General features: G+C 41.1%; 1 protein-coding gene across 2 annotated transcripts in view; it reads left to right on the top strand.

Annotated features, from left to right (window-relative positions):
- Positions 1-22,590, top strand: part of LOC112225284 (rho GTPase-activating protein 6) — a 64,506-nt gene extending 41,916 nt beyond the window's left edge. The window contains exons 3-12 of one of the 2 annotated variants that reach the window (XR_002949558.2): positions 1,908-1,979; positions 3,099-3,367; positions 6,636-6,831; positions 7,026-7,081; positions 7,206-7,356; positions 8,253-8,401; positions 9,349-9,528; positions 12,720-12,817; positions 20,406-20,957; positions 21,083-22,590. Coding sequence is in view for 1 of the 2 variants with exons in the window: in XM_024389078.2 (XP_024244846.1) it covers positions 1,908-1,979; positions 3,099-3,367; positions 6,636-6,831; positions 7,026-7,081; positions 7,206-7,356; positions 8,253-8,401; positions 9,349-9,528; positions 12,720-12,817; positions 20,406-20,709 (1,475 nt within the window). In the remaining variant the exon portion in view is untranslated. Of the gene's footprint in view, positions 1-1,907; positions 1,980-3,098; positions 3,368-6,635; positions 6,832-7,025; positions 7,082-7,205; positions 7,357-8,252; positions 8,402-9,348; positions 9,529-12,719; positions 12,818-20,405 lie in introns of both variants that reach the window. The other variant, XM_024389078.2, reaches the window with a different exon arrangement.
- The last annotated feature ends 406 nt before the right edge of the window (positions 22,591-22,996 follow it).

Below are 22,996 nucleotides of genomic sequence, written 5' to 3'. Positions count from 1 at the left end.
AGTAATTTGAAAGTACTATATGTAGCTAGAAGTATATATTTTTGCCATGGTGTGAGGTTGTATGTGTTCAACCTTTGGTCTGTTTCTTGTCAGCCGGGCCCTCTCACAGATAGGGTTGCAAAGGGAGGGTAGATACGGGTAAACTTTGAACGTTTCCAGTAAATCTACCCCAATTTTGGTATCTTTCAAGGATTTTTTAAAGATATACAATCTCAATTTGATCGCTCTTTTGTCGCTGAGCAGGAAATGCAAACCTGTAGTGTATTCAACGTTTAAACTGGTGTTCGTGAGAGTCTCAGTTTTCCACAGAGGGGTCATTTTAGTGTGTCGGCCAAACCATTTGGACGCTACAGATGTTTTCGTGAGAAGACCGATTTTCAGGATGTCTCATGGTCTGACAAACACCGCTCTGGCTCTGCCACCTTTCACAGCAGAGGTGGCAGGGCGATGTCAGAGGATGTGGTGGATTGAGACATAGCCCATGCAAAGAACCAGATATCTCTAGTTTAAACAGACAGATTTTTATGGGGATGTTTGTAATTATGTTAATTAGATTTCCACGGGGGCACGGAAATTGGAGGCCAAGGGTTAAAAATGCTTCTATAGTTTGTCCTTTCCACTATAAAATGCCAGACTTGATTTGCCCTAAAGAAAAATATATCAACCCTACAAAAAAATGTCCATTACTTGTAATTTGATTTGATTTATTAGGCTCCCCATTAGCTGACGCCAATGGTGACGGCTAGTCTTACTGGGGTCCGACACATAACGTAACAGACATAACAGACAAAATAATTTACAATTTACATTTAAAAAAAAATATTAACATGTAGTGTGTGTGTGTGCATCTATCAGTCAGTACATACACACAACAAGTAGGTCACGTGGGGGAGAGGCGTTGTGCCGTGAGGTGTTGCTGTAGGATTATTTTCCTTCTGTAGCAAACTGGCTCAAATTAAGATCCTAACACTGTATGTAATATCACAATACATCTAGTGGCTCATTTGAGTACTTGAGATGATCCCAGGGGTCTGTAATAGTCCTCTGTGTGGCCTTATCGCATGTGGTCTTATCACATGATTATGAAAAAAAAAAAAAAAATAGAATGAAAAATGTAAACCATTGGCGTTTTAATAAAAGTTTAATAAGTTTCAGCATATTTCCTTCTTTGTTTTTACAAGCTTAAATCTATTTTACTATGTCAGTATGTATTTGTTGTCAATGTTTTGGTGTCAAACTGATGGCAGTTGTGAAAAAAGACAATAGTTTGAAGAGTTAATTGAAAATAACACCATAGTTGATAAGATTATTTTTTCATTCATTTGGCTATTTTCTCTTGAACCTGCGATCTATCTACTAGAAACTCATGGACAATATGGACACAGACATAATAAATGAACACTATATTTTTACATTTTTACATTTATTCAAGTATAAATGACCAAAGTTATGATAGATTTTCTGTTAATTACCAGAATTACTGAAGATTCTGGTAACTTTGGCAAATTACCAGTAGCTTTGCAACCCTAGCAAGAAAAATGAACTGTTGGAAAAACACATTAAATGTCATTTGAAAAGTAGCGGACTTTAAATTCACCCTGTCTACATATGGATTGAGTCAGGTAAGACAGTACAGTAAAGGCAGGCATGTTTGTGTGGAAAGCCACATGTGACCTCCATAGTGCTTGTGAAAGAAGACTATTAACTAGGATTCACATACCACATTTTAAATATGACATGATTTAAGCTTGGGTTGTCTGTTTAAGGAGATTTTGAAGCCTCTTTCAGATTGTGACGAGAACATGGAAATGTAATATCGAGTCATGAAGTGACATGTAACAAGTATGGTGATATCTGGTAGAAAGTTAGGAAGTCTTGCATAACATCTGTGTTCTTTCATTTCTTAGATGGTCAAAAGCATAAGAAGTCACTCAGGAGGAAGTTGGATTCATTGGCCAAAGAGAAGAGTAAAGAAAAAGGTACTTTCCAACCCAGTGAAGATTAACATGGCTCCTTTCAGTTCAAGGCTGTGGGATAGTCCTTTATACCTTTCCCAATGGTTGAATCAACGTTGTTTCCACGTCATTGACGTAAAATAATTGTAGCTCTTTTCCACCCAACTCTTAACCTAAATCCAATGACAGAGTGACATTTGTTTGTTGATTTCACATTAAATTAACTTTATGTAAATGCAATGTGCACATTATGTGAATTCACAAATGTAAATCGAAACTAGATATTCAACTGACTTCTGTTCCCAGTGGGTTGTTGTTGTCCAGCTGGGCTCTGTTTTCTCACACACTGGCCTGGCCAGCCGTTGACAGTGGAGAACTGACTCTTTGATCCATTTCACTGGAGTTCACTGGAGCAGGCATTCTCAGCTGTTTCTACCTGCCGAGCTCTCAGAGAAAACATACAGTAGAAGGGGCTGCTTCAATAATTGCACTGCCGACTGCTGCCCTGCCCCCTGCAACAATGTTCGTACACAGGAATGTGAGTTCTCTCTGTCGGCTTGGCGGTCAAGGAAACAACAAAAACCAGTCTTGAGAGGTGGCTCAGTCATCACAGCCTATCCTCGGGCATGGACAGCCCTATCCCACTCTCCCTCTCTCTTCTCTCCCTTTGTCTAAAGAGAAAAATCCCCAACTATGCGTCCCCTGACAGGATAGTGGATACATAGTGGGGATATTGTTTAGGTTAAACACTACATTTCCCCAAGAACCTATAGTGTCTGGTTGTTGTTTTTTCAATTAGAGTTCCTACGGGAAATTTAAAGAAGGCAAAAAAGGAGGCATGGTTAATAGCCATGCAGGCTTTTTGGCAAGTACAGTTACAGTAGATTTTTACTTCATACTCCCCATAAGGTAGATGTTGCTTTGTTTTCCCCTTCCAAATGGCTCATTCATCCCCCCTCTTCTCCCCTGTAACTATTCCCCAAGTCGTTGCTGTAAATGACAATGTGTTCTCAGTCAACTTACCTGGTAAAGTAAGGGTTAAATAAAATGAAATACTTTGAAGCAAGTGTATGGATTTATGATTGAATTGAAGCTAATGATGAAGATTAACTTTCCTTTTTCTGTCCCCCCCCCGCACCACAGAGTCTATGCCCCAGGCATTCGGTATAACGCTGTCGCAGGTGATCTCTAACGACCGTGCCCAGAAGCAGCGTCAGGAGCTCCAGACCCAGCGAGAGGAGCACCGGGACGCCAGTGACCTGGTGTGCTCCCTCTTGCACCTCACCTCCTGGAGGAGCAGTAAGGACAAGGAGCTGTCCAGCAGCAACTCCTCCCTCAGTTCCAACTCCGAAACGCCCAATGAGTCCCCTTTGCCCTACACGCCTGAGGCACCACCACGCACATGCAGGAGGGTAGGTTTTTACATGTGTGGGCAGTTCTCACAAACCCACATCAGGAGCCTGTATGTATTCTGGTTGAGGGGCCCACTTACCTCGCTGGCAAAACATTTTAGATGCCCACTGTTGATGGCGGACAGAAAAATGTGTATATTTATAAAGTACATTTTCTGCAATTCTACATGGGGCATAGAGAAAATGTTGCAGTTTCAAAGCACATTTTCTGCAATTCTACTCATTTTGCCATAGGGCTGAGAATAAAATGTGCAGTTTTACAGCTAATTTCCTGAAATTCTGCACATTTTCCATGACTTATGCCATTTTAAGATATATGAGAGTGACAAACAACATTTATGTAAACCCCTGGAGGTCAGGGTCCCTGCGTCCCTGGTTAGTAATTCGACCAGGATTAGTACAAGTTTAGATAACTGGCTAGCAGGGTTGGGCTCAATTCAGAATTTTGGAATTCAGTCTCATTCAACCCATGAGATTAAATTCGAATTGATTCTGCCACACCCGACATGATGTAGAATCTGCATTTTTGTTTGATTGACAGGAAGTACAATTTAATGCAGTGCAATTCAAAGAAATTCCACTCAGTCATAGAACATGGGAGTTTCCTTGAACGTGACAGGTCACACTCCCAGATACCAAAGAATGTATCACTTTTCTCTGAAAACAATGTTCATATACTCTTTTAATCTTAGTGCTTAGAATAGCGTATTATATTTCCACCAACCATTTAATTTGTTTGGCTTCTTTTTGAAGGCCTCAGGGTCAACTTCAGATTTAAACTAATACATTCTTGGAAATTTGGTGTTTTCCCCATATTGAACTAAATGTATGTGATTAATGAAATATAATAACCACAGCTTATAAAATAATAATTTTTTATTTCATGTAAAAACAAAAATCAACAATATTTTTTATGCATGTATTTAACGAAATGTTTGATGTTTTTATTTACAAAACATTAGGAACACCTTCCTAATATTGAGTTGAACCCCCTTTTGCCCTCAGAACAACCTCAATTAATTGCGTTCCACTGGGATGCTGGCCCATGTTGACTCCAATGCTTTCCACAGTTGTGTCAAGTTGGCTGGATGTATTTGGGTGGTGGACCATTCTTTATACACAAGGGAAATTGTTGAGAGTGAAAAACCCAGCAGCGTTATAGTTTTTTACTCACTCAAACCGGTGCGCCTGGCACCTACTACCATTCCCCGTTCAAAGGAACATAAATATTTTGACTTGCATTCACCCTCTGAATGGCACACATGCACAATCCATGTCTCAATTGTCTCAAGGTTTTAAAATCCTTCTTTATCCTGTCTCCTCCCATTCATCTGCACTGATTGAAGTGGATTTAACAAGTGACATGAATAAGGGATCATAGCTTTAACCTGGATTCACCTGGTCAGACTATGTCATGGAAAGAGCAGGTAGTCCTAATGTTTTGCACACTGAGTGTATATTTGTATAACACACCTAATACAGAAGATAAGAGGCATTTGAATTGAATTCTATTTACTTTAATCAAATTTGAAAAGCAATTCTGTATCCAGTTTACTACTTCAATTCAAGAATTTAATTGGAATTTATGAGGCTTACAACTTGAGGGGCAAAGGTAGAATTACTGTTGGCCATCCTCCCACTTCACTTCACTTCACTATGCTTTCCACTGTATATAAATCCATCATTCTATGCCATGCACTTGATGCTATGCTAGCCGCCGTATGCTATCCATCACCTCTCCATATGTTCGTACTGTTCTCACACCAAGGGTTGTAAACCAAAATTATTTTCCAATCGTTTTGTTATGAACAGAACCCCCAAAAATGTTTTGTTCCATTCCACTGTTCTGAATAGCAAAATAAAGTTCTGGACCGGTTCAAATCTTTTAGGCCCACAGAATTATACCTACAAAGGAGCAGCTTTTCTGAAGTAACTTTGAATGTTGTTGAACTTCAGAGAGATGGCTTAACTAACGTTGGACCAGAGCTAGCCCTTGATCATGACTCTCAGTTCCATTACATTACACATAATGCCGCCTAATGTCGAGTTTTCGAGAGCTAGACCAAAGCTAGCTGAGAAGCTAGCTAACGAACAAGCTTGTGTGTGCAGAGCAGCACCAAAATTAAAATAAAATCACATCTTACCTTTTGGTAGTTAATAAATCCAATGTGAAACGTGGAGCTCTATAGGAGAAAGCCCTGCCTCCAGCTGTTTGCTTAGAAATTCTAGAGACAATTAGGAGGCCTGCTTATTGTGACCGTAGCGTACGTGTAGGTAAGATAATTGGAGCAAGCCCATGTAATGCTTTGTAGGTTAGCTGTAAAACCTTGAAATCAGCCCTTGCCTTAACAGGAAGCCAGTGTAGGGAGGCTAGCACTGGAGTAATATGATAATGTTTTGGGGTTCTAGTCAGGAATCTAGCAGCCGTATTTAGCACTAACTGAAGTTTATTTAGTGCTTTATCCGGGTAGCCGGAAAATAGAGCATTGCAGTAGTCTAACCTAAAATGTCTGATCTTTGCAGTGTTACGCAGATGGAAAAAAGCTGTCCTTGAAACAATCTTGATATGTTCATCAAAAGAGAGATCAAGGTCCAGAGTAACGCCGAGGTCCTTCACAGTTTTATTTGAGACGACTGTACAACCATCAAGATTAATTGTCAGATTCAACAGAAGATCTCTTTGTTTCTTGGGATCTAGAACTGTCATCTCTGTTTTGTACGAGTTTAAAAGTAGAAAGTTTGCAGCCATCCACTTCCTTATGTCTGAAACACAGGCTTCCAGCGAGGGCAATTTTGGGGCTTCACCATGTTTCATTGAAATGTACAGCTGTGTGTCATCCGCATAGCAGTGAAAGTTAACATTATGTTTTCAAATGACATCCTCAAGAGGTAAAATATATAGTGAAAAGAATAGTGGTCCTAAAATGGGACCTTGAGGAACACCAAAATTGACTGGCAAACATTTTCAGCTGGCAGGCAGCCAGACACTAGAATAAGTTTCTGAGTGACAGTGAGGGCTTTACATAGGCACTTTGTAGCGTTTTTTGTTGGACTGGAAAACAATACCCAGAACGTTAAAGAACGTTATTAACCAGTTCCTATGCTTTAAAAATAATGGTTCAGTTCTGGAACAGTATAGATCCCTTTCGTTCTCTGTTCTGGTTCTGTTCCTCGAAAATGTTAGTTATTTTCTGGTTTTCGTCTCTGTTCCCTGAACCGGTTCCAACTCCTGACTCACTCAACCCTGTGTCTGTGTGTATCTGGCAAGGGAGGAGTGTCTGTGGATTACATCACTGACCTGGATGACAACCAGTCTCGTCTGCTGGAGGTCCTGCAGCTGTCCCTGCCAGCCGAGACACCCAGCAACAAGAAGAAGCAGAGGGACAAGAATCTCAGCCTCAACCACATCTTTCGACAGGTGCCCAGGGTAGTGGAGAGCTGCTGCCTGTACCTGGAGAAACATGGTACATGTGCTGCAGTCATTCTTACGCATATTGTGCCCCAATTCAGAGTTGAGAAGTCAGGCAACTCAGACTTTCATGTAAATCATTCACTGAAGGCGATATGATTTGCAGAGGATTTAATCGTGACTGGATTAATCTACACCCTTTGCCTGTTGTTACAGCAAACTTGTCCTCTATTTCGCCATTTAATTTAGGTCTACAGACTGTTGGCATTTTCCGTGTAGGGAGCTCAAAGAAGAGGGTACGGCAGGTAAGGTCTCACTGGAAAATGCTGGTTGACAAGTAGATGAGTGCGCATTAAACACACTATGATATTCGTAGTATGTTTTTAGTGTTAAACTGTGGTGGATGTTGTGTCGTGGTGTTGTCTTCAGCTGAGGGAGGAATATGACCAGGGTGTGGAGGTCCAACTGGATGAGGAGCACTGTGTCCATGATGTGGCTGCGCTGCTCAAGGAGTTCCTGAGGGACATGCCTGATCCTCTACTGACCAGGGAGCTCTACACCGCCTTCATCAACACCATGTGTGAGGAACCCACACACTCCCTTGCCTGGCTACACATCACATACTCACATGTTGCTAAGCCCATACTTCAAACCTCATACTGTAATAACACACAATCTCACCGCCACACATCAAATAGCCTTCATCAACACCACGTGTGAACCTTGTATTTTATTTATATTTTTGCACGGTCTCTATGCACACTCACAGGAACCTACACACTCAAGCACACTGACACTCTAACACGCACATAACATGCACACACATTTATACTGACTACACGCACGCACACACAATCACATACAATCATCATTTACACTGCTGCTACTCTATCATATCCTGATGCCTAATCACCTTAACCATATATATATATATATATATATATATATATATATATATATATATCACTCCAGTGTCCCTGCATATTTTAAATGTGGTATTGGAACTGACCATGTACATAGCTTCTTATTTTCTCGTGTTCTTCCTATTTTTTATTTTATTTATTGTGTTTTTTTGTTCTACCTTATGTTATTTTTAGTGTTACATTGATATTGATTACTCCATTGTTGGGTTTGGAGCTAGCAAGAAAGGCATTTCACTGTACTTGTGCACATGACATTAAAACTTGAACAGCCCACGCTGGCCCCATATCCCACATTCATGTACACTACATCCGCTACAGTGTATAACTCAAATGCTTTGCCACACTCTCAGCACAACACTTCACATAGCATTCATCAACTCCATGTGTAAAGGATGTTGAGTCACTCCTACACTGCTTAAGCCTGTTAATAAGAAAGCTCACAATTCGCTCATAATTCATACACAATCTCTATCGTTAAGCGAGGTCAACTTGTTCTGTAGCTGTAAGAAATGAGAGTGAGTTGTGATGAGGTTTATCATGTCCTCCTCTGCAGTACTGGACCATTCAGACCAGGAGATCACCATGCAGCTGCTGATGTGCCTGCTCCCACCCTGCAACAGTGACACCCTGCAACGCCTCCTGGAGTTCCTGGCCACGGTGGCCGCCCATGCCCAGAACAGCCAGGACAGGGATGGACTGGAGGTAAGGGCAGGTACGGCAGGATAGGACAGAGCAGGACAGGAGGACAGAACAGGGCAAGACAGGGCAGGACAGGAGGGCAGGACAGGACAGGAACGCTGGTTGGGATATCAGTAGTCTAATAAAATGGCTGAAGTTTACTGTCCTTTTCTCCCTTCGTCTGGAATCAAATTTCATGAATGTTGTAGTAGTACACCCAATGTTGGGTATTTGATATCCATGACAAGGTCATAGTCATCTTTTGAAATACTGGCAGCATTTTACATTCCAGCACGGAATACATGGTTAATAACATGCATTAGTAGTACTTCTGCCATCCGAAACTAGAGCAGAGTGGAGTACATGTTGAGGATCCATTGACATTCTGATTCTGTTTGACAGACAAGGCTTTATTCATGTTGACAGGGCAGGTTAAGTGGAAATTCATTCCCACACTCCTCTCAGTTTGTGAATATGTCTACACATTTGGGTGAGACAGGAGAAGTCTTCAAGTCAGCCATGAATTGTGTTCCTTTGCTACCACAACAATCACTTATAAGACTGTGGTTATTCTTCATTCAACTTAAAGAAAGTCTCAAAAGTCATCTGAAGTTTTTATTCATCGTCACCTTGAATAATCTTTCAAATTTAACGTCCATCATTGTAGCTTTCAGTATAATCCTGAAATGTTTCCTGTAATCGCAAATCAGAGGAAAATTCCTTGCAATCACGCACCAAGGCCTGTGAGTTGAGGCTGAGGGGCTGCTGGTCAGACCGCCAGAATGAAATAAATTCAAACTTCTTCATCCTGTTATCACTGGGTATTTCGTGACGATGCATAACAGCTTTAATCCTGCCGATCAGAAGGAGCTCAGGTATGCCAGCGCAGTTAGGAGAGCTTTCCAGAAAGGTGTGTGTGTGTGTGTGCGTGCTCATCGTTTTAGTGTCAAATCCAGCATTGTCCACTTTAGATCACAGGGAACAAGATGACATCGCTCAACCTGGCCACCGTCTTTGGGCCGAATCTTCTACACAAGCAAAAGAGCTTGGACAAGGAGTTCGCTGTGCAGAGTTTTGCCCGTGCCGAGGAGAGTACAGCCATCATAGGCGTGGTACAGAGGATGATCAACACATATGAGACCCTCTTCATGGTAAGCTATCTCTTATGGAAAACGCTAGAACATGGCTCCAATGGACGGATAGATAAGCTTTTATCACAGTAGATAGACGATAGGGTAAAAAAGTGGCACAGCTGACAAACAATTTCACTCTCTTAGTCACTGCTCCCCATTCCAGGAAGAATTGTGTTTAGAGGAATTCTCAAGCTTAATAGAGTGGCTCCATCTAATGAAATGTAAACATGACATTTATACATTTTCGAGAAGGCTTAAGCCTCGTTAAACCAAGCCCCAGTACAGAGAGGCTTAATGAACTCGTGCCGTTGTTTTTCACTCCTGTGCGTGTCCTTGTAATGTCTAAGAAAAGGATAACCAAACACTTTTTGGAACATAATTAAAACAACATTGAATTTAGCCTTTCCTACCTATAGAAACGCATTGAATAACACATACATAAATGGCAAAAAAAGACAGTCAAAAAATAGATCATAAAGTTTTGACATGTCTGTCCTATCTAGAAGATATAAGAAAGCTCGGGAAATGTTTTTGTTTGTTTCAAATCAAATCAAACTTCTCAAAACTACCTCCATACTACCATTCATTTGTATAGGTTACCTTCAGACGGGTCCCATGACACTTGTGGGGGTCATAGAGCAAAAACACCATCATGTTCGTGAGAGTCTCATCATTCCATAGAGTGGTCATATTAGTTTTGTAGGCCAAACCGTTCGGAAGCTATAGACATTTTCGTGAGAAGACCAATTTCAGGGATGTCTCATGGTCTGACGAACACCGTTGTAGCTCAGCCAGCTTCCACCGCAGATGCAGAAGGCCGACATAGGTGGATGTGGTAGATTGAGACGCAGCCCATGCAAAAAACTGATATCTCTAGTTTAAACTGACAGATTTTGATGGGAATTTTTTTATTATGTTACTTAGATAGACGCACAGGTGTAGACTCTTAAGGAATATTATTTGTCTCCTTTCGGACCAAGCTTTTTTTTTCTTAAAGAGGCAATCCGCAAAAATCTGAGAGATGGACCTGGAGAAATGTAAACACTCTTAAATTCATAAACAGAGCAAGGATTGACCATCCAAGATATACAAATTATAGTTTTTGTATATTTTGAGGCAATAAATAGTATTTGTTTACATTTACAAGGTTTAAAAACATTGGAGTAAAATAAGTTTATATTTTAGTTTCTGATAGGGTACAACAGTTGAATGTAGCTCATGAGGCATTTATAAGTTATATTCGTCAAGAACCAGTGAGTATGGATGTAGCAACTGTGGATGACCTGTTTAACCTAGCTCTATTTTTCTTAACCTTAGTCTGTAGGACCTTCCAACACAAAAACATGTTAGCCTGTACACAACATTCTCTTGGCCATTGTTTAATCTAAGCAATAATCTAATATGAGCATGCGTTAACATATGGTACTGTAGTTTCAAACTGTACATGAACTGCTGTAAATCTTGAGCGATATTATCAATCTCTTGACACATCCTTGCGTCAGTTCTTGTAATTTAGTGTTTCAGAGTACATATTTACAGTGCATTCGGAAAGATTTCAGACCCCTTGACTTTTCCACATTTTGTTACGTTACAGCCTTATTCTAAAATGGATTAAATTGTTTTTTTCCCCCCTCGTCAATCTACACACAATACCCCATGATGACAAAACAAAAACAGGTTTTTAGAAATGTTTGCTAATTAATACAAAATACAAAACTGAAATATCACATTTACTTAAGTATTCAGACCTTTTACTCAGTACTTTGTTGAAGCACCTTTGGCAGCGATTACAGCCTTGGTATGATGCTACAAGCTTGGCACACCTGTATTTGGGGAGTTTCTCCCAATGTTCTCTGCAGATCCTCTCAAGCTCTGTCACGTTGGATGGGGAGCATCGCTGCGTAGCCATTTTCATGTCTCTCCAGATATGTTTGATCGGGTTCAAGTCCGGCCACTGATTGGGCCACTCAAAGACATTCAGAGACTTGTCCCGAAGCCACTCCTGCATTGTCTTGCCTGTATGCTTAAAGACGTTGTCCTGTTGAAAGGTGCACCTTCACCCCAGTCTGAGGTCCTGAGCTCCCGGGAGAAGATTTTCATCAAGCATGCTGCCACCACCATGCTTCACCGTAGGGATGGTGCCAGGTTTCCTATAGACGTGACGCTTGGCATTCAGGCCAAAGTGTTCAATCTTGGTTTCATCAGACCAGAGAATCTTGTTTCTCGTGGTCTAGGAGTCTTTAAATGCCCTTTGGCCAACTCAAAGTGGGATTTCATGTGCCTTTTACTGAGGAGTGGCTTCCGTCTGGCCAGTCTACCATAAGGGCCTGATTGGTGGAGTGCTGCAGAGATGGTTGTCCTTCTGGAAGTTTCTCCCATCTCCACAAAGGAACTCTAGAGCTCTGTCAGAGTGACCATTGGGTTCCTGGTCACCTCCATGACCAAGGCATTTCTCCCCCGATTGCTCAGTTTGGCCGGGTGGCCAGCTCTAGGAAGAGTCTTGGTGCTTCCAAACGTCTTCCATTTAAGAATGATGGAGGCCACTGTGTTTTTGGGACCTTCAATGATGCAGAAATGTTTTGGTACTTTTCCCTAGATCTGTGTCTCGACACAATCCTGTCTCTGAGCTCTACGGGCAATTCCTTCGACCTGATGACTTGGTTTTGCTCTGACATGCACTGTCAACTGTGGGACCAGGTGTGTGCCTTTCCAAATCATGTCCAACCAATTGAAATTTTCTACAATCAAGTAGTAGAAACATCTCAAGGATGATCAATGGAAACATGATGCATCTGAGCTCAGTTTCGAGTCTCATAGCAAAGGGTCTGAATACTTATGTAAATGAGGTATTTCTGTTTTTTTTATTCTTTATACATATGCAAACATTTCTACAGAACTGTTTTCACTTTGTCATTATGGGGTATTGTCTGTAGACTGATGAAGACTATTTATTTTTTTAATCAATTTTAGAATAAGGCTGTAACGTAACAATTGTGGAAAAAGTCAAGGGGTCTGAGTACTTTCCGAATGCACTGTACATTATTGTGTCAATATCTGTCTCAAAAGTTGGCATACATCTGAGCAGCTGATTGTTTCTTGAGGGAGTTACTGTACATATCCAGTTTAAGCTAACACAGAATGAGATAGATGTACCAACTCAGTTAAATTCAGATGTCCAGTTAAAGATGTTGTATTTCTGGCCCTTCCAGGTGCCTCCTGACCTGCAGAATGAGGTTCTAATGAGTCTGCTGGAGACGGATCCTGATGTGGTGGATTACCTGCTGCGGAGGAAGGCTTCTCAGCACTCGTGAGTGTGTGGCCTTCTGTGTGCTTAGATGGCCTTGCACTATGGCCTTCTGAACAGAGTGCAGTGCAGTGCAGTGCGGTTCGTGTGTGTGCATGTGTGTGCGCGTGCGTACGTACGTGCGCTGAACAGGGCGGCACAGAAGTTGGGCAAAGCTTAACTTAATGCAAATCTTCTGCTATATTGTGATGTGAGGAACTAATCGAAGCTCAACATACTGTAGCTTCCAATCCCTACTGGATTGGTTTACATTGGCTGTTGATATGTAGCACTACCTAGCATGCCTACTAGCTTGTTAGCACCCACGTGAGGGTAAAGCTAGCGTGGCCTGTAAAGTTACCCCTATATAGAGTATCTCAGTCTGGAGTAAAAGGATAAAGTGGCTCGCGCTCAGTTCGCCCAGACCAAAAGTTACACTTCCAGTGTAGCAGGTAAAAATATTAACTTGTTTTGAGACACCCCGTCTCAAATTATTTTAGTTTGGTTGATTTCAGTTTAAAAATACCCTGCCTAATGGGACAGCCACAGAGCATGCTCAACTTGCCCAACTCCATAACTGCCATAAATTATCTGTATTACACTTGAACAATGGGAATTAACCAGAAAGATCCGTTTTAGGCATTGGAAATCCTTACAGCTTTGTTGTTTTCAGTTTAAAAAAAACAACACTAGGAGCAACTTTAGAGCAGGCTCAACTTGGCCGACTGTTCAGTTCACTTGCACCAGGCAATAGGGCAACCCTTACAGGGGAATGGAAACACTTCAGGAAGTAAAGCTAAGCAAAGAAATGTGTTTCATTCACTAATACTAAACATGTGCATTTAACATAGAAACATCTCTATTTTGGGGATTTTTATATTAAAAAAACGTTTATTAGAAGTATGTGTAGAGCTCTTGAATTGCCCCTATTAATGACTGACGCCAGTATGTCATTGTCAGGAATGAGCAAATTGTGAGTTTTAGTGCGGGACTGAAAGGCAATGAATGCTGCCACCGGGAGGCGCTACGCCTCTACTGGACCTAAAAGTTTTCGCACAACTTTGACATTGAGATCAGGATAACAATAGTAAGGTAAGAAACTGTATACAATTCGTTTTTATGTGGGTAATTATAATCTGTCAATTTTCAAGTAAGTTTTCCGATTGATGAAATTAGTCTGTGAAATGAACTTCTGATACAAGCCGAATAGTCAGTCAGCCAAAAACGAGATGACGTAGCTAGCTAGCTAGCCTACATGATTTAGCTCATCTCTTGCCTTTGTCTTTTTGATTTAAATTTTCTTTGACACAGTAACTGTCATTGGTATTAGCTAAGAGCTCAAGTGAACAACCTAGTGTCTGATTCAATTTGTGTCTACCACAACTAAGAGAGGGCTGCTGCAGGATTGTTATTTTACTAGTAAAATGTATGATACCCATTTAATTATTAGCTAGCTAGCTAGATAACTGATTACATAGCTAGCTATCTCATTAGGTGTCTGTTTATATGTGATATGATACCTAAAAATAGTAAGCAAGAATTAATGGAACCTAAGCCTGAAGCCTAACCCTTATGATGACAGTTAGCTAATATTTATGCCTGGTATTCATTCTGGTCTAGCTGGTAACTTTTAATGATTTACGTAGTGCCATAATTTCCTATGACCGAAAACATCTTCAGGACATCAGAACTGCGATCACTAACATTGATTTGGATGAAAATGTCTACTTTAACAAGCTCTGGACATTCTGCTTACTCGGGACCAGGCCCTAATCCCCTGGACTCAAAAGAATTAACGGGACCTCAAAACTATAATTTTCATTGTTTCTCAGAGTCGTGATTGAATGCGGACATACAGTTGAAGTCGGAAGTTTACATACACTTAGGTTGGAGTCATTAAAACTCCACCACTCCACAAATTTCTTGTGGATGTACCTGTGGATGTGGATGTATTTCAAGGCCTACCTTTGAACTCAGTGCCTCTTTTCTTGACATCATGGGAAAATCAAAAGAAATCAGCCAAGACCTCAGAAAACAATTGTAGACCTTCACAAGTCTGGTTCATCCTTGGGAGCAATTTCCAAATGCCTGAAGGTACCACGTTCATCAGTACAAACGATCGTACGCAAATATAAACACCATGGGACCACTCAGCCGTCATACCGCTCAGGAAGGAGACGTGTTCTGTCTCCTAGAGATGAATGTACTTTGGTGCGAAAAGTGCAAATCAATCCCAGAATAACAGCAAAGGACCTTGTGAAGATGCTGGAGGAAACGGGTACAAAAGTATCTATATCCACAGGAAAATGAGTCCTATATCGACATAACCTGAAAGGCCGCTCAGCAAGGAAGAAGCCACTGTTCCAAAACCGCCATAAAAAAGCCAGACTTCACATGGGGACAAAGATCATATTTTTGGATAAATGTCCTCTGGTCTGATGACACCAAGCATACTTCCAAAGTTGTGGCAAAATGGCTTAAGGACAACAACGTCAAGGTATTGGAGTGGCAAAGCCCTGACCTCAATCCTATAGAACATTTGTGGTCAGAACTGAAAAAGCGCGTGCGAGCAACGAGGCCTACAAACCTGACCCAGTTACACCAGCTCTATCAGGAGGAATGGGCCAAAATTCATCCAAATTATTGTTGGAATCTTGTGGAAGGCTACCCGAAATGATTGACCCAAGTTAAACAATTTAAAGGCAATGCTATCAAATACTAATACTAATTGTGTATGTAAACTTCTGACCCACAGAGAATGTGATGAAAAAAATGAAAGCTGAAGTATAATTCTCTCTACTATTATTCTGACATTTCACATTCTTAAAATAGTGGTTATCCTAACTGACCTAAGACAGGGAATTTTTACTGAGATTAAATGTCAGGAATTGTGAAAAACTGAGCTTAAATGTAGTTGGCTAAGGTGTATGTAAACTTCCGACTTCAACTGTAGATATAAATCTTGCTGGTGCTTCTATTCATCGTCAAAACCGATCTCTAATATTAAGGAGATCTCTAGTTTTTGCTCACCTGTGTTCGACTACTGCATGATAAGATGCCGAACATACTATTTACCAGTCGAGTTTTTATCTATAATTTTTGCAGCTGTCTATTTACCATCACAAACCGATGCTGACACTAAGACTGTACTCATCCTGCTTACAAGCAAAAACTCAAACAGGAATTACCAGTGACGCACTCAGTACGGAAGTGGTCCCATGAAGCAGATGCTAAACCAGTGGTTCTTAACCTTGTTGGAGGTACTGAACCCCACCAGTTTCATATGCGCATTCACCGAACCCTTAATTTGAAAAATAAAATATGATTTTTTCAAATTCAAAACATAGGTATATATTTGACTGGTGCACAAAATGAACCGTGCATCAACATCACTGTGTTCAAAGAACAAAATCATCAAAACATGATTCACACAAAAACAAAAACATAATAATGAATATTTACTGCAAATCAGTGTGACTTCTGCTGTTGCCTTTCAGAGACCAGTTCAGAAATGCACGGCTTCACCTTGGCAAGTGCCACCCTCATGTCTCATGATGTCATGTCTCTCATGTCATTTTCACAACAAAGTCTGTTCCTTTTCTTGGTTTTTATGTCCAGCATCCTCCAAAAGGATTTGCTCGCAAAGATATGTTGTAACAAACGGTATGAAAATCTCCAGAGCTTTCTTAGCAATAACAGGGTACGTTACCATTTGTTGACACCAAAACATTGAAAGCGTTGTTGTTCTGAAGAGTTGCTGTTGAACCTGGCTCTGCTGAATTTCAATCATTTCATCGAGGTATTCATCATTGACATCTGCTGTCTCAACACTAAACGTGAACGGCTGTCTCACCCATGCTGGATATGACTCTCTTGTAGGGAAGTATCCATCGAGAGACTTTGCAAGCTCATCTAAGTGCGTGGCAATTGCTTGCTTCAGTTCCGCTGGTACAGAAATGTCTCCGATTCCAGATACATCTTCGATCTTACTTACACAGTCGTCCAGCAGGGGAAAGTTTGCGAAGTTATCGTTCTCTGTTCGTCGTTTCCATAACAGTAGCTTTTTTTGAAAAGCCTTCAGGTTTTCCTCCGCTTCGATGATGTTGACTCCACCGCTCTACATCTTTTGATTGAGATGATTGAGAGCTGCGAAGATGTCGGCCATATACGCTAAAATGAGAATGAACTCAGAATTTTTGTAGCAATCTGCATGACAATGTTGGTGCTTTTGCAAAAACAGGGCTAATTCCACACGCACGGCGAAAACACGATTCAGCACCTGTCCCCAGGACACCACCGAACGTTAGAATGGTACAGAAGTACCTCGAATTCAGAGCCCATTTCTTTACACAGCTCACTGAAGATGCGGTGCCTCAGAGCACTAGTTGGCACATTGTTCACACATTCCACTACAATATTTAATACTTCTGCCAGTTTTGGAGGCAAGGTTTTTGTTGCCAACGCATGCCTGTTTAGAATACAATGCGTAACAATGATGTGTGGTGCATCGGCTTTCACTAGCGCACCAAAACCAGACTTTCTTCCCAGCAATACTGGAGCTCCGTCCGAACAAACTGCAGAAACCATATCCCACGATTGTCGTCTTTGAAGAAGTCATCCACAAGTTTCTTCACATCGGCTGCCTTAGTTGTTGTTGTAAGAGGCTTACAAAATAAAACATCTTCCTTTATCACGTCGTCTTTCACATAGCGCACGAATACAGCAAGCTGGCTTAGATTGGAAACGTCTGTGGTCTCGTCGAGTTGAAGGCTGCATTTTGCCGGGCTTGAAATCAGATCTGCAACTACTTGAGCCAAGATGTCTTTGCTCATGTCCTCTATTCTGTCGCTGATGGTGTCATTTGAAAGATGAATTTGGGATAACTTAACTTCAGCCTCTTTTCCCAGCATGATATTCGCCATATTCAACACAGCTGGTTTTATGAGTGTTTCACCAATGGTGTGTGGTTTGCCCTGCTTTGCGATCAGGTAAGCAACTTCGTACGATGCTGTGAGGATCAGTTTGTTGATGGGTACAAAGCCGAGAACAGGCAGAGTAGCCTTTTCATCGAATCTGGCTCTCTTCACCTTGAATTCAGCGAGCGTTGTGTTCTTGTATTTTCCATCTCCATGCAGCTTAATGAAGTGTTCTTAGTTTTGCTGGTGCTAGACTAGAATTTCTCAACTTGGCATTGCAAATCATGCAGTTAGGACGCTGACTCCCATCATGTTCCGTTATACATGTGAATCCATATTGTACATATTCGTCCGACCACTTTCTGATTTTGCTCGACATAGTAAGTATGAAGGGATTAAAATATTAAGAAAGAAATCACAAGACATACCATCACGACAGTCACAAGTCGACTACTGGGCACACCAAATTCCCTGCAGCACAGATAGGCCAAGCGATGTAGCGTGATCACCTGCAGCCAATGATGGCCAAGCGGGGCGTGTCATCACGAATCATATGAGTCGGATGTGTGTCTTGACATCCGCCGAACCCCTGAGACTAACTCACCGAACCCCTGGGGTTCGATCGAACCCAGGTTAAGAACCACTGTGCTAAACTATAGGACTGTTTTACTAGCACAGACTGGAATATGTTCTGGGATTCGTCAGATAACATTAAGGAGTTTACCACATCAGTCACCAGTGCGTCGACAATGTCATCCCCACAGTGACCATACAAACGTACCAGGGTTTCCGGGAACCAGTAATAGTTGACTTTTGCCCCAAAATCATTAGAAACACAGGTCAATTGTCCAATTGGACCCACTCCAATATGCATACCGCCTCAACAGATCCACAGATGACACAATCTCTATTGCACTCCACACTGCCCTCACCTACCTGGACAAAAGGAATACCTATGTAAGAATGCTGTTCATTGACTACAGCTCAACATTCAACACCATAGTCCCCTCCAAGCTCATCACCAAGCTCAGGACCTTTATCTTTAACTCTGCATTGTTGGAAAAGGACCCATAAGTAAGCATTTAGCAGTTAGTCTACAGCTGCTGTTTATGAGGCATGTGACAAATCAAATGTAATTTGTTTTATAATAATCTCTCTCTCTGTCTGTAGGACACTGGTGGACTGTCAATTCTCAGACACTGTAGACATGTCACCTGTGCACCAGGCAGTCTATAGAGGCTGTCCCCATGGACATCATGCTGCTGAGGCTGAAGACAAGGTTGAGGGACAATCACACCCTCACCCTCACAGTCTAGTTGGGGACACATCTGCACTGGAGGATGTGTCCCCCATTATCATCAACCATCACTCCTGTGTTCCAATGGCACGTTGTGTTACCTAATCCAAGTTTAGCATTTTGAAAGGCTAATTGATCATTAGAAAACCCAGCATCCCGGAGATGCCTTTTCACTGTTGACGTTGAGACTTGTGTTTTGCGGGTACTCAACGTCAACAGTGAAAAGGCAACTCCGGGATGCTGGGTTTTCTAATGATCAATTAGCCTTTCAAAATGCTAAACTTGGATTAGGTAACACAACATGCCATTGGAACACAGGAGTGATGATTGCTGATAATGGGCCTCTGTACGCCTATGTAGATATTACTTTAAAAAATCAGCCGTTTCCAGCTACAATAGTCATTTACAACATTAACAATGTCTACACTATAATTTGATGTTATTTTAATGTATAAAAAAGGTGCTTTTCTTTCAAAAACAAGGACATTTCTAAGTGACCCCAAACTTTTGAACGATAGTGTGTATTTATATTCCAGATTCTGACATTGCTTGTTCTGATATTTCTTAATTTCTTAATTTTCATTTTTTTGGATTTGTGTGTATTGTTCCTTTTGCAAGTCTGGAGACTTTGTAATTCGGAGCTCCCAATTTCTAACACGTATGGACCCAGAACCTAATCATGCAGCTGACCAGATGATGCCAAATTAAGATTTTAGTTTTGGGTTAAGTGAGATTATACTGCTCTAAGGAGTGAATGGAATCCACACTTTGATTTTGGTAGAAAAGTCACTGCAGAGAAAGCTTATGTTAGTATTTCAGACAACAACAACAAAAAAGTTTCTATTCAGCATAGAGTGTATGTGAAGTTATACATCAAACTATTACAACAGTGTAACTGTTTTGGAATAAAATGGTTTTAAACATCCTCTGTATTGTGTGCTTATTGTTTAACCATTGATACTGTATGTTCTAGGTGCCATGTTGAGACCTTAAGGAGCATCAGGTACTGCTGGAATGTCTACCAATGGCATGTGCTCCTTTTGGGAGAAATTACACTGGTCACTCCAAAGATTTATGAAGTATTTTTAAAGTATAAATAGCCCACTTTAGATGAGACCGTGGGCAAAAATATTTGGTTTATAAAGGCCTATATCAAACATGTTATGATTGATCTTATAAATCATTATTAAATACTTTGAAAGTTGTTTATAAATGTCTGACTAAATAGGTTAACATGTACAAATGTGTGAGTAATGATTAATACATTATTTGCTAATCAATTATAATTGCTTTATGTGGAACTACAAATCCCCCCCCCCACCTTATCTGTACATTATGGTATACTTTGTAACTAGGGTGCAGATTCTTCTTCATAATGTCTCTCTCCTCTTTCCAATAGTGGTCCAGGCCTGCTGATGATTGAGGATCCCTTCTCTCTGAGTGAGAGGCGCTGCTCCAGTGACTCCAACAAGGCCTCCAGTGCGGATGTGTCCCCCTATGAAATGAACTCTCCAGTGCTGTCGGAGCTCTTGCTCTCCCAAGACCAGGGGGACAGCAGCCCCCTCTCTGACAAGCTCTTCAAGGTCCCCGAGCAGGTTACACTGGTGGGCCACGTCAAAGGTTGTCCCAGCGACAGCTACAGTACCACTCACCATCCACAGGCAAAGGGAAAGGGGAATATACCTAGTCAGTTGTACAACTGAATGCATTCAGCTGAAATGTGTCTTCCGACATTTAACCCAACCCCTCTGAATCAGAGAGGTGCAGAGCTGCCCAATGATCAAGTTGTTGGCCATTTCATCTCTGAAAATAGCACTAATACACTGTATTGTATATTGCTGCTTAATATGAAGAATATTTCAGATTTTTCTATTAGACACACCTGATTAACATTTCTGGGGTGTCTGGCATTCCTCTCTAAGGAAAAGGTTTATGGATCATCATATCACTGGTACGTTCATTGTCTTTGAATAGCATGTCTCATTCTTTGTTCTTTGAAACTCTGCAACCTAGAATAAATTACATGTTCACTAGGTGGAGATAAGACTTTGATTATGTGTAAATGGTTTCCCCCAGTTTCCCATGGCGACGTTTCAGAATGCAGCTCTTGTGGCTCATTGGAGGGACTCGACGGTCACCAAGGTAACAACAGCAAACAGCGTGTCAGATGAACTTACACCTCAATTGGTATGCCTGAGTGCAGGCCACATCCCCCAGTGACTTGCTGCAGCAGTAGCCCTCTGATGAAGAGAGGGCAGAGATTGGAGGATACAGACCTGTTATTACTTCACTGATCACCGGGCCAACCAGGGGGCTGCAGCCCAGAGGACATTGCGCTAATGGGTGGAATGGGACAGCCTGCCAGTCCCTCCCTCAGAGGCAGGCCTGGCGGCAGGGTGGATGGAAGGCATCCCCCTTCCTACTCTGGACCGCTCAGAGGAACTTCTCCACACCTTCCCTCTAACTTTCCACGCACTAACCTGGGTGTGTGACCCAAACAGAATCCATAACTGCCCCCCCCAGGGCAGCAGCAGCCCTGGGCCCCAGACTGTGGCCCCCTCCTCTGGTCCTCTGGAAGGGAAGGTGTCAGGCAGCCCAGAGTTGCAGAAGGAAAGGTGGCAGATAGGGCAGCTCCTATCAGCAGACAATACACTCTACCAGAGAGTAGATGTGATGTTTGTACGCACTCGCTCTAACTACTTCGTCCTTCTCTAAATTGTAGGTTAAACTTACTGAGTTGTGCCAATTGTCTGTGAGTGAATGTTGTCATTTCGCTCTTGATGTGTGTCTTACAGTTTTCATATTTCAGAAGTCTGACTCCAACACTTTGCCACTAAGACAGTACCCCAACAGAGACGCAAATTAGCATCACTGACATGTGACTATCTGAATATTGTTTACCCATAGTAACTGAATACTTAATTTTCTTTCCTTTATGTTTTAAATTTTTTATTTCAACTCAGAACAATGGTGTGAGAATGAATCTGAATGTATCCTAAACGTATTGGTACTAATAGCCTACATGTAATGTTTATATTTATATTGTAATATCACCCTGTGAGATATAATGCAGATATGCTATAACCAAAATAAAATACAACTTTCTTAGTGAAACATGAAATCCAATTTTGTTTGATGCTGCAAGTGTCTTTGTGTTATTTGTATCTTGGTGGAGCTATTGCCAAACAAATGAAAATGGATTGTGTTTTTTGATAGTGGTATTGAACTTAACTGTTTTGGTCACTTGCTTTTTATAACTCATTTGAATGTTTGTGGCCTTCTGCAACTGATTGTAATAGTCATTGATTCGTTCACACATCCAAATAAAACAGTAACTGTCATCTAACTGTTTAGATTATTTGAAGGGAAAAAATGAAACTGGAAGATACAGAACATTATGAATGTAATTCCACAAGACGGAGTATAGAAAAAGAGGAAAGCATCACTCAGTTTGTGCTTGAATGCCACTGTCATGAAATGTACCAAGCTAGTTTGTTTTTTTTCTTCTCCCCTATAATTGTTTTATAGCTTTTGAGGCGGAATGAAGGCACTGTACTAAGATATAAATATGGTCATGACTTTCACTGAGTTTTTTTCCGTTGTTTGAATATTTGCTGGGAAATATTGTTTTGTTTGTCCTGACCAAACATTATGCCTTAGTAACAACCACAGTATTGTCTCTGAGATGGCTAGTCATGCTAGTAAGACTTGTTCATGTTCACCTTGACTTAACATTACGTTGCTAATGCTAATATTCATGCTTTAGTACCTTGTGCAACATCAGTATTGACGTGTTTTTAATCTAATCAAACTGCTTTAATACTGTATTATTGCCAACTTGAAGCCTTCTTCCTCCTGATTGTTTCACTGTATGTTCATTTTCCTATGACTTCCATGATGTGATATTAGTAATTTTATCATCTTGTTATCATCCTCTGTAAAACTATACATAGAAACAAAAAATGGCGCAGAAGGTTATATGTGGCAATA

Source organism: Oncorhynchus tshawytscha, linkage group LG26 (genome assembly GCF_018296145.1).
Source record: "Oncorhynchus tshawytscha isolate Ot180627B linkage group LG26, Otsh_v2.0, whole genome shotgun sequence".
In the NCBI taxonomy this organism is placed as follows: domain Eukaryota; kingdom Metazoa; phylum Chordata; class Actinopteri; order Salmoniformes; family Salmonidae; genus Oncorhynchus; species Oncorhynchus tshawytscha.
This window is presented reverse-complemented; position numbering and strand designations above follow the sequence as displayed.